General features: G+C 36.8%; 1 protein-coding gene across 1 annotated transcript; it reads right to left on the bottom strand.

Moving 5' to 3' along the window:
• Positions 1-338: 338 nt before the first annotated feature.
• Positions 339-4,759, bottom strand: epcam (epithelial cell adhesion molecule). The gene is made up of 9 exons (XM_057847691.1): positions 4,440-4,759; positions 3,631-3,732; positions 1,644-1,908; positions 1,504-1,569; positions 1,331-1,397; positions 1,161-1,259; positions 881-1,078; positions 763-807; positions 339-683 (listed from the first exon to the last, which is right to left on the bottom strand). The coding sequence occupies exons 1-9, from the start codon at positions 4,498-4,500 to the stop codon at positions 660-662; spliced, it is 927 nt and encodes a 308-aa protein (XP_057703674.1). The 5' UTR covers positions 4,501-4,759; the 3' UTR covers positions 339-659.
• Between the last annotated feature and the right edge of the window lie 8,275 nt (positions 4,760-13,034).

Raw genomic sequence — 13,034 nt, 5'->3', positions numbered from 1 at the left:
TTCGCCTGACACCTCTCGGCCACCTTAAGATACTGTGGCAGTGTCAAATGGACAAAATAACTTACGATAACTCGTTTATTGAAAGTACAAAAAGTGTTCTCAAATTCCTCATTCAACAATTCATCTCATTGGCTCCAAATGACAGCGGTAGACATTTCATCCATTTGATGGGGGAAGGTGGCTGCCAACTCTCCCACATGAAGTGGATTGGACATCTTGATTTTATTGAAATTCGTAACAAAGATGATTGCTAGCGTTAAAAACTGGAGGAATCTTTAAACCTCGCGTTAACACACCTTAAGAAAAAAACAAAAACAAAACAGCAATAACCTTCAACCACAGCCTTTAAAACATTTTATTAAAAACAATCCAACACAACACACATTGTAAAAACTGTACAATCTAACAAAGAATTTAAACCGTTTAGCGTCTAAAACATCCATTTCCTATGACAATTTTTAATGCATGTATAGTAGCGGGGGAGTGCTTCAAAATGTACACAACATTTATAAATAGAAAGCAGTATGAATAGTGCCAATGACAAGAATGTAGATTTGTTCCTTTACAAAAATGTGTCTTTCTCACATAGAACGGTAAAATGGCACACTGCAAGTATGCGCATCTGACGGTGACTCTGGCCTCCTGCAGTGATGATGGATTTACATGGGATCCATTTCTCTTTGCTACAACAAAAAATATCAACGATTAAACGATTTGAAGAGTGGGAATAAAAAAGGATATAAAACATTGCCATCTACTGACCTGAGCTTTGTTGTACTGCTGACTCTGGCGTCTTTTGAGGAAGAACTACAGACACAAAATGGAGAAGTTATGACTGGTTATAATTAAAGACAATGAATGAAGATTTATTTCAACTCACCAGGAGTAGCAAGCCTGCCACCACAGTGAGGACAACCACCACAATGACTGCGATGATCCCACCAGGAAGATTCTTCATGGTGAATGTTGGGGCCTCCTCATCTACGTAGTACACCAAGATGTTCTCCATCTCCATATTCCGACCTCCCACTCTGGGCTCAAACTTCTCTTGATCCTTGAATAGAGGAAGCACTTTGACCTGAGGAGAGTCAGGATGTCAGTTATAAAAAAACAAAGCTGAACTTAAAATAAATAAAAGGTGAAAAACAGCATGTCCGTACATCTTTCTCCATGTAGTAAGCCATTTTACTCAAATCGGTCTTGCGCTCTCCCTTGGGCTTCTTCACATCCACCACAATCGTGCGGGAATCAGGATCGTACTGCAGTGGAAGAAAATGCTAGTTTTACAACATCGGTTGGATATATAATACACACTCAAGCTCCCACTTACCTTAATCTCTTTCACAAATTCCTTGTTAAAATTGTCATAACGCTTGTTGATAGCATCAGCAATAGCCCTGTTACAGAAAGATCATTCTTTACCAAAATGTTTTCATTGTATACTCAAGATAAAACCATATACCGCTATTCTGACCTTTCAATCATAATTTTGCATGTACTTACATTTTCAGTTGTTCTGGGTCCACAGGACCAGTCACTGGTTTGTGCTTCAGCTGAAGACGGACCCAGCTACAAGAAAAAACATTTCAGGAATGTACAAAGAAATGACAGGTTGCCCATACGCTTCCTCACAAACAACTTACTAGGTCTCCACCAGCTTCTCACACTTGAGGTTCTTGTCTCCTTTATCTGTTCGACGAACACCGGCGCTGTTGACGCACCAACACTCCTCTGTGTTGTTGCACTGCTTGGCCTTGAATTTGCCATCATTCTCACACTCTGGGTCATAGATGCCGTCATTGTCCAAGAAAGCAGTCTCCACGGGTTTTCCTCCGATGCCAGTACGGGTGTCCAGGCCTTTTTTGGCTCTGTACATCTCAGCTTTCATCAAGAAGCACTTGGGGATCACTGAAAATAGAGGTAAACACATGCGTCAAGGATACTAACCATTGGAGTTTCTTCAATTAAAGTCATTTTTCACAGTTAATAGGGACCAGAACCTGCCGCGATAAGTGAAAATCCGCGTAGTAGTGCCCCTTCCCCCCCTATTTTTTGTGTGTGTGTGTTTAATGTATTTAGATTTAGCACTGGAAAGATACATCCAAGACATATATAATTAAAAAAAAAAAAAATTTTAATAAATGTTTTTTAAACACTTCAAATTTAATAATTATGATAAGTTTTAAACATGTTACTACTGAATTATTTTTAAACAAGAATAAAGTAGAAAAATGCTTGTCTTTATTAAATGCGTCATTGTCCGAGTCCCCTCAAATTCGCTCAAGCTGCTCACTTACATACGAGTTGCCACAGCAACTGTTTAACAAGTTAAACGATGATTGACACATGCGGCGCTTTAAAGTTTCGGCTTCAAGATCAAACCTTAACGTCTGTCAATCATCGTTATCTTTAATAAGCAACTACAGTGCACTGCTTGACCAAGAAAAAGAGCAGGAGGGAGTGTGAGAATACGGGGCTGTTTACATAGTGACGCTCCAATAATACGACAAAGTTCACGTCCACATTCAAACAATGTTGCAATTCTGCGTGAAAATGATGTAGTCCTGATGCCAAGGGCAGTGCAAATTTACAAGGCGACAGCCAATGATGCACTTCTTTGACACCAACAACCTCCTTAGCCCGGAAGACAACATACCCGCCCACTCCGAGCAATGGCATTTTTTTTTTGCTCCAAAAATGCACAAAATTGAAAACATTAAACATATTTAAATGATAAATATTATTAAAACAGCAAATTACAGCTGACGTTCCTGCGAGTGCTGACATCATCAGTGCGAGAGCGTTCCATTTATATGGTGGCAGAGCAAGCCCCACAATCGAATCCATCCATTTTGGAGCCCGGAACCAAAGGTTTGAGTCTTCACATTTAGTTTTCGCTGTCACCATATAAAGGCGAGGCCATTCCGCAACACAATTGTTGAGTCTTAGTGTCGCAGCGTCACCATGTATGCTGCCCCCACGTGATTGGATCGGGATAGCTCGGGTATCCCGCACTGGATTGAGGGCGCGAAGTAGCGAGGGATCTAGTGCTGCAACGATTAACTCGAGTATTCGATTAGAAAAAATGGATTAGAATTACATTTTTCTTCTTCAAGTATTCTTTTACTTAAAGTGGCGTTGTAATGGTGTATTTTGAAAGTGTTTGCATTTAGTTTTATTGATTTGGGTGGATACACAGCCTTCTAGTCTGCCTCATTTCACATGGCTGAATCCAGCTGCTCCATGTTAAGACCAACATAAGCCAAGTTTTTGTTCGAGCTATTGTTTTTTTTTAATGCATTCGTCATTTAGTTTATTGGTATATTTATATTTTTTAAAGGAAATACGTGTCCGAACCATTTGTTAAGAGTATTGTAAAAAATAAATAAAAAACAAAGCGTCTTATAGCATTTAAGCTAGCAGACTTTTGCTATGCAAGTCAGCAAATTATTCTTTTTGCTGTACATAGATCCTTATTTATCTACTTCTGTATGCAGTTTGAGGCTCAGCTCAGGTATTTTAATTTTTCATGTTCCTTATCCGATTACTCGATTATTCGAACTAGTTCATCGATTAATCGACTACTAAAATAATCGATAGCTGCAGCCCTAGAGGGATCCCTGTACTTACATGCATTGCAGTCGAGCTTTTGTTTCATCTGATCACCAACCAGGATGTAACACTGGCAAGGAGTTCCATCACAGGTGGCCCACTTCATAGTGCTACATGAACCTGCAGAGCAAAAACATTCAAATATGAAAACAAAAAATGAGTAATGTCTAAACACAATGCAAAAAAATAACTTCTAATTACAGCTCGAATTTGTATTACTAAATGATATTTTTTGATGATTTGATAGTTTATAAAATAATCGGCAAGGCTCTAAATTTCTAAAACAAAAAAAAAGGGTGTAAGTCATAAAGACTTATTGTACAGCAGTGTATAAAACGCCATCAATTTTGCAACTAAGGCAAACAAGCACACGACAATTCAGGTAATGGGCGTTGGTTTCTCCAAACAGAGAAATCCCAGGGGAGCAGGACTCACAATTCCCCACCCCCACTCTGCACAGAAACCTAAATGCATTTTATAGATGGCATTGACGTTTTAAATCGGATTTCTCCCGGAGTATTAAATAAAAGTCCTTCATTGTTAACAAATAACATACTTCAATACAACTAAACTGAATCATTATGATTAAAACAGGTGTGTGCGTTCATTAAAATACGGCAGAAACAGGTGAGGGGGAAAAAATGATTTAGATTCTGTACAAATAATATTTCTAGCTTTAATGTCAAATATCTTCGTTTTCAAACGGTAAGCGCTACTTGAAGCATTTTATTTTATATTGTTTTTTTTTTTTTTTTTTTTTTTTTAAATGACGTAAAAGCGAACATTGTTGTTTAACGCTGAAAGTAAACGGTGGATAAATTACTTACAGCTTTGTGCTGACGCTCCGACCGCAAGCGCGGCAAGCACGAGAGCAATCCACATCTTCATTGTAGAAATAAGTGAAAAAAAGTTCCGAAAATGCCTCCTTTAGTATGCTTTCGAACCGTCGTCCACAGAGGTCAAAAATGGAGTAGAGAAACAAAGCTTCCTGTTGTAACGTCTTACTTCCTACAGGTGTGTCCTCGTCAAACCTGTTTGGGCAGAAGGGTAAAGGCTGGCTCACTCAGCAACAGGCGTGTCTTTCTTGAAACTCCCTTGGTTGACTTGACTCAATCAGTTTTTGTTGTCAATAAACTGATAAGCAGTCATGAAGTGAATTTATAAACCAGGTTGCTTCAATGCGTCACATAATTTGCATAGGTGTTAAGGTAGGCGGGGTTTGAAAAAAATTAAACGCACTTTTTCCGGAGTGACCATATTTGGTATTGGAAATCTGGTTCTCATGTACGCGACTTTCGGCTTGAGACACCTGAGAGAACAAGTGTTTACTACTTGCTGTGAGGTTATTGCAAAAAAGAGCCACAGTAAAAACATTAGAAATTAAAACTTTTTTTTTTTTAAGTAAAATATTAAAATGTCAGTATTTGATTGAGTGACAAAAAATAAAATGATATGGAGGTAGATTTGTGTCTTTATTATTCAATCAAAAAAAGTTGCTTCAATCAAAAAAAAAAGTGCTTCAATCAAAATATTTATTTTCTATCAAAGAAAAAGTCACTTCAATAAAAAAAAAAAAAAGTGTTTGAATGCAAGAATAAATTTGAAACTCAAGAATATATATTTGGAACCTATTTTTCTTTGATTGACTTTGACTTTTTTGATTGACGTAATGTAGTTTTGCGTTTGGACCACATTTTGGCTAGGACATTTGTGTCTTTATTATTCAAAAAATAAGTTGCTTCCAACAAAAACATATTTATTTTCAAAAGAAAAATCACTTCAATCAAATAAAAAAAAATCACTCGTAGAAAAAAAAGTTTTTGAATGTGAAAAAATATTATTATTATTATTATTATATTATTATTAATATTATTTGAGACTCAGAAATTCGCTTTTGAACACTGAAAAGGTTTTCTTTGATTGAAGCAATCCTTTTTGTGTTTGAGCCATATTATGGGTAGGACATTTGTGTCTAAATCATTCAATCCCAATAAAAGTTGCTTCAATCAAAAAAAACATTTTTAATCAAAGAAAAAATATATATATTTTTAAATATTTTATTTCAATTTTTTAATTTTTTTATTGAAGTGTCACTTTTTTTTGAAAAGCAAAAAGTTTTAAACTGTTTTTTTTTTTTTTTTTTTCAAGTGGAATAAGTTTTGGACGCACTTTTTTTTTTTTTTAAGTGGAAAAAGTTTTGAAGGCACTTTTTTTTCGAATGAATCATTTTGACACAAAGATCCAACTTCAACGCTACTTCCGACATGTTTGAATTTGAATTTGAATTTGAATTTATTGTCCCAATGCGAATTTCTGAGTCTCAAATAATTTTTCACATTCAAAAACTTTTTTTCTACAAGTGAATTTTTTTTTTTTTTTTTTTTTTGGATCGAAGTGATTTTTCTTTTGAAAACATATATTTTTTTGTTTGAAGCAACTAATTTTTGATTGAAAAATAAAGACACAAATGTCCTAGCCAAAATATGGTCCAAACGCAAAACTACATTACGTCAATCAAAATAGTTGTTTCAATAAAAAAAAAAAAAACAAAAAAAAAAGTGACTTAAGTCAAAACAAAAAAATTTAAATAAAAGAAAAATAGGTTCCAAATACATTTTTTTGAGTTTCAAATATATTTTTGCATTCAAACACATTTTTTCTGATTGGAGTGACTTTTTCTTTGATTGAAATAAATATTTTGATTGAAGCAACTTTTTTTTGATTGAATAATAAAGACACAAATCTACCTCCATAAAATAATCTCAGTAGCCTACAGATGTATTCTCAAATTTTAAAATTTTTCAAATTGTGTCTTATGCTTTTCATAAGGTAATACAATAAGGTAAGGCACATTCTTCATATAGACTATATGAACAACAACACTAACACTGTATGATATAGTGTTGTTAATATCTATCGATGAAATTTGTATAGCATTGTTTTATATTTACGACTGAACACCTTCTAAATTCACCACTGTCACATGATGACGTGTTAGACCTGCACCCGTATATTGAGTCAATATGTTTCGAGACTGAAACCAGTTTGAAGAAACTTCTGATGAGCTGCTGTGAGTCACAGTCATTGTAGATGACTCAGTCAAAGCTTCAGGTTTCAGTGATTATTTACATGGAAAACATTCTTCCTAATTGTTGTGTCCATAACTAAAAAATTCAAATTACAGTAGTTTATCATGGCAATGCACTATTACAATGTGTGAAATATATTGCATAAAACGATTTTACATTTTTAAAAAATTTAAATAACAGGAACCACATACCGTATTTTTGGACTATAAGTCGCACCTGAGTAAAAGTCGCACCAACCAAAAAATGCGCAGTGAAAAGGAAAAAAAAAAAAAACATATATAAGTCGCACCGTACAGTATAAGTCGAATTTTTGGGGGAAATATATTTGATAGAATCCAGCACCAAGACCAGACATGTTATCTTAAAAGGCAATTTAAATTAAAAATACAATATAGAACAACAGACTGAATAAGTGTACGGTATGCTAATATTACAAGACGCATAAACAACGAACTGAGAACATGCCTGGTATGTTAATGTAACATAGCTATTAAGAGTTATTTAGATAAACTAGCTTAGATGTTCAATGTATTTCTTGTTGTTGTTTGTGTATGTGTTTCTTTTCTTTCTTCTCTTGTATTTCTTTTCTTCTGTCCCCCCATAATCCCTTCCTGTTCGCTGCTTTGTCATAATAAAAAGGTATTTTGAATGATCACAATGGGAGTATGTCAGACTCTCAATGTGAAACATTAAAACTGTTCAGAATCCGGGCACTTAGACTTCCATTCTCTGTGTCAAACAGCTGAACAGGACAGGTTTAAAAAAAAAAAAAAAAAAAAAAAAGAGTTATTTAGATAACTATAGCATACAGAACATGCAAAAAAGCAACAATGATATAATAATGTGTTAATAATTCCACACATAAGTCGCTCAAGTGTATAAGACGCACCCTCTTCCAAATTATGGAAAAACCCTGTGACCTATTGCCCGAAAAATATGGTACGCATAACAGCAAATCAATTACATCTTTTAGGAAAAATGACAAAGCAAAAAACTAGGGCTGTCAAACGATTAACATTTTCAATTGAGTTAATTACAGCTTAAAAATGAATTAATCGTAATTCAAACAATCTATAAAATATGCCATATTTTTCTGTAAATTATTGTTGGAATGGAAAGATAAGACACAAGACGGATATATACATTCAACATATGGTACATAAGTACTATTTGTTTATTATAACAATAAATCAACAAGATGGCATTAACATTATTAACATTCTCTTAAAACGATCCATGGATAGAAAGACTTGTAGTTCTTAAAAGATAAAGGTTAGTACAATTTATAGAAATTTTGTATTAAAACCCCTCTTAATGTTTTCGTTTTATTAAAATTTGTAAAATTTTCCATCAAAAATATAAACTATTAGCTCGCCATTGTTGATGGCAATAATTACACAATGCTCACTCATGGTACTAACCCATAAAATCTGTTGGACCCAAGCGCCAGCAGAGGGAGCCAAACACCAAAAACCAAGTAACAAGCGGACATTACGCTGTACTGTCATTTTAGTCTGTTTGAGCGGGCATGTGCCTTAATTGCGTCAAATATTTTAACGTGATTAATTAGAAAAAATAATTACCGCCCGTTAACGCGATAATTTTGACAGCCCTACAAAAAATCAAATTTCCAGTTCAAAAACTAAGATGGCAAAAACGAGGTAAAAGAACATTTTTAAAAAATCTGCACTAAGTAAATAGTAGTGGTGTTAATCACCAATTTCATGATGAGACAATACGATATTGATTTCGTGGACAACAATATAATATTTACCGATATTAAAAAGTGCCATGATTTTTATCAAGGGTGTTTGATCAATTTTACACGTTAAAAATGCGATGTCAAACAAGCAACAAGGCTGTAAAAAACCTTCGATGGCCTGGGGCGAATAACAATTACTATATGTTAAAGTGCCTGTGACAGCATAAAAAAAAAATCTTAAATAGCATTATTATGTGAATTAGAATCATATTTTAAGACGATTCGACGATATAAAACAATTTGGCAAAGCGTAGCTGACGAGAAAATTAGTCTTTTAACCCTTTAATGCCTGCAATATGAAGCGATTGTCAGAGAATCACAAAATTTGAAAAATTTGAAAAAAAAAAAAAATATGTGTAATAAGCGCTCTAATATCTATAACCCTTGCTGAATCCTGTTTTTTTTCTCATGGAACCTGCAGATGCATGAGTTGACTTGCTTCCATTATTTTTTTTTTGAGGAAAGATATTTCAAAATTCTGCATTTGTCTCAAAATCATGAAATTCTAAGTGTATTAACCGTGATACATTTGGCAAGAAAGGGTTAATCTGCCAAATGAGGAAAATACGACAGAGAGGAGCAAAATGTCCTGAATGTTTCAATCCCTCTACTCCAATATTTTTATAGGATATTTTTTTTTATCTAAGTATTTTTCCCAAATTTGCTAAATAAATGGTACGGTCATGACAAATAACAGTCTTGCGCTAAATGGAACATGACGTATTAAAAATGCATTTATTCAGTATGACAGGGCAAAATTACTGCATAATCAAAGTCAAAACTGGCAACTTCTTACGAACGATATTTTATGCCACCAGAGTTAGTCCGGCTTTCGTCATTTCCCTGCCCCGGCTTCTGAGAATGTAAACAAACCAGGAGGCGTGACAGCTAGCCGACATGCTAACCCGAACCGAGCACCGTTTCCAAGTCTTATTCTCGCCTTTCGAAGCGAAAAATCACACAAAACAACCCCAGATCATGTCACACAGCAGAGGGGCTGTCGACTGTCTTCACCAATTGGCAACCCCCCCCAACCCAGCGGCGAACAAGTTATAGCTCGTCGTTCTCCTGCTGCAGGCAGGAGAGCTCGTTTGCCGGGAAGCAGCTGGAGAATGACCACCATACAAACTGGCCGACATCGGAGCGGGGCGCTGCTCGTGGCCAAGCCGAGGAAAGCGCATTCTCGCTGGGCACGCGAATAGGACCGAGCGGGCTGGACTGGCCATCCATACCGGCCGACGTCAGAGCGGGGCGCTTTTCGTAGCAAGCCGAGGAAAGCGCATCCTCAGCGGGCATGCCTCTATCGTCGGCCGTGTGTCCTTCCCGGTGGACAGGGAGTATTTTCGCCCACAAAATGCAAAGCATCTCCTTATTAAAATGTGTGCCATGATCCCAGTATTTGACATAAAATAAAACACGTAGCTTACTCATGTCACAATGATCCCATTGTTGTAGGACTTGTTTTGGCTTTTATCTGTGGTGAACAGGAAATTTTTGAGACCCAAAAAGGCTCACACACCTCTCCCAGGTGCAGCAACAAAAGCCTGCAGCACATAGGGTTGGTGTGATGCGAAAAATAAACGAAATAATCTGCAAATTAGGTGGAATCCGCAGTCGTTCTGCATACTGTAGTATTGGCTGTACACTGAAGATGATTATCCCGCTGATGTCACATTCGCAGTCTTCGTCATCCCAGGAAGTTACTCATTTTCATAGCGTGGGATTAAAAAAATTGAAAAAATATATCAATCGCTTCAACGCACATCCAAGTGGTCAATTTCATTCAGGAGCATAAAATACCACTTGAAATATGGAATAAACATGCTTTTTGCTGTCATAGACATTTTAATGTCCTCCATGCTTGACTGCGGTAGTGAAGACAAACAAGGCCCGAGGGTTCTGATGCATGTACGGCATATTGTGCGAAAGCTGACAGGCAACCAGGTTATTTGGGTGTTCCCCTTCCCAGAGGTTTAAGATGTCAGGGCAGTGCACATTATTGTCTTAATTCCCTGGGGTGGAGGAATCAACTCGATGGAAGAGGAGGAGGAGGTGGAGGTGGAACCCTCAGATACTACTTGAACACTAAAGTGATGTTTGTGAGGATACGCAGAGTGTGAACCAAAGGAGGGGAATGCACACCTGTTCCCATACCACAGATCACAAGGAGAGGGGGAACTATGCGGTGAGTAGATTGATGTAATACTTTGTGCTGCTTTCTATTAATAGTGGTCAAGTATTCAATCCACACACCCAGGATCTGCATATCTATATCGATATCCTACTTTACTTAAAATCGCTGTTCAAATGATGCTTAATTTTGATTGCACCCATGCTACATTCAGTTCACCATATATGAATTTCAGTTACGATGTATGAATTTCGGCGCCAAATGACAAATGAGTTGTGATTTTTCCTTAACAGATTAGATAAATGAAATTGTGGTCTATATTAGGTGCAAAATGATGTTAACTTTTCATGTTGAGTGAAAGACCTGCACGATACAGCCAGATGTCAGTAACTGTAAAGTACAAGTAACTTAGCAATGTCTTGAAAAAAGTAAAAATATGTATTTAGATTTACTGCTCATCTGACTTTGTACTTTAAATCTTATTTGCTTAACTTGTGCAAAGAATTTTTAAATAATAAATATATATATTAGTATATTCTCAATAATAAACCACTTTTTTTTTTGTCTATAATTGTGTATAATTTACTGTAAATAGTTACAATACAGCGTTTAAGTTTCCAGTAAAGTTAGAGTTGACTGCATTTATGTAATGGGAGTCTGCTGCTGTACTATCATTGTCCAACTATTTACTTGTCCTTGGACACAGACAATAGTCTTACGTGCCCCAAAGGGAATCTTGACATCTAGGCTGTAACACAATCAGAACCAGCATATAAACCTATTATTCCAATATTTCCTGTGATTGACTGGTCTTTCAGGTTAGATATTAAACTCCAGTCAGTGGATTTGGATTTTTGAAATCATCACTTCATTTTAAGGATTCAAATGGTAGTTAATTCATTGACTGGCATTGATGAAAATAGGCGTCCAATCATTGGGCTCTTTCCAGCCTTCTCCTGTGAATATCAAAATTGGTTTGGTACTAGTAGATGTCTATCACCGTCAATGGCAGCCAATTGCTGCCCAAGATGCATCCTCCCACCAATTAGTTTATCACTATAGATGTCCGATCCATTTGTAGCAGAGACTGGCAGCGAATGAATGTTTGTTTATTAGCTGTTAGCCCTTCCAATTCAAATGGATGGGAAGTGTACTTGTTGTAAATTCATTTAACTTCAAAGCAGAAGGATGAAAAGGAAATGGCATTCAGTTCAATTGCAACTTCCTAATTCATAGGAAATGTGCAGTTAGTCATCCAGCTATAGCTTAGAACCACTGAGTTATCTCCTCGAATCCCCCGAAAGCTTAGAACCATTGAGTTATCTCCTCGAATCCCCCGGTTCACCTGACAGCTGGCCGGTTGATATAGACACATGTGTAGTGCATGGGCCGGAGCTGATCATGGACAATCTTAGCCTGGAACTCCAGACTCACCGCAGTTCCAGCGATAGAGTCTGGCGACCGTCCCACGGATCAAATTCCCAGGGCGGAACAACCCACAGCAAACAGACAGCGGAGTGGACCAATCAGCGCCGGGCGGACAGGATTTTGGTAAAACGACAAGAAACTCTAGCGCGAGCGATGAAGTTTATTCAACATGGCTAGCACAAGACAGACTGTTGTCAATGTGTCGATGTGTTTTTGGTCATTTAAAACTGAATTTACCGCAGATTGGAACATATTCTCGACTCTCCCGTTCGCCATATGTGTTGTTGTGGAGACGACCTGCGACGCGAAAGAGTGATGTTTCTAGTTAAGAACACATCACGCAAATAAACTAATCTGATTGCACGGATGATTTCGTTCAGGCTTGAGAGGCCATTTTGGAGCTGGGTCCCAGACTATTCTCACAGTGTTTGAAAAATAGAGGGAGAACAATCTGGCCGTGCCGGGCAACGACAATCTCCCTTTCCGGGTCTCTAAGTTACATGTTACATCTGGCAAACAAAGAGTTAATAAATTTTGCCATTGCACAAACTCAGAGTAACATGAGTAATACTACTGTTAAAAAATTAGAGGAACACTTGTTCAGCAGAGTTTAGCAACCTACTTGGCAAACATCTGGGATATTGATATGGTCAGTTAAGTAGCAGAGTTGGTTGTTAATCAGTTTCAGCTGCTTTGTTGTTGTTTAACAAAATCAACAACAAGTGTATCATTTTACTGACTGACTTTCTACTGCTGTAGTTTTTCATTTGGCTTGGATCACCATCTCTGTTCATAGAATGGTGCGGTACTTGGACACTACAAGGGTTGCACAAGTACTTCATCTCCTTCAGGATGGCACATCAATTTGTGCCATTGCAAGAAGGTTTGCTGTGTCTACCAACACAGACTCAAGAGCATGGAAGAGATTGCAAGAGACAGGTAGTTACTCCAGGAAAGCTGTACAAGGCCATAGAAGGTCCTTAAACCCTCAGCAAAATCGGTATCTGCTTCT

Source organism: Corythoichthys intestinalis, chromosome 10 (assembly GCF_030265065.1).
Source record: "Corythoichthys intestinalis isolate RoL2023-P3 chromosome 10, ASM3026506v1, whole genome shotgun sequence".
Lineage (NCBI taxonomy): Eukaryota > Metazoa > Chordata > Actinopteri > Syngnathiformes > Syngnathidae > Corythoichthys > Corythoichthys intestinalis.
This window is presented reverse-complemented; position numbering and strand designations above follow the sequence as displayed.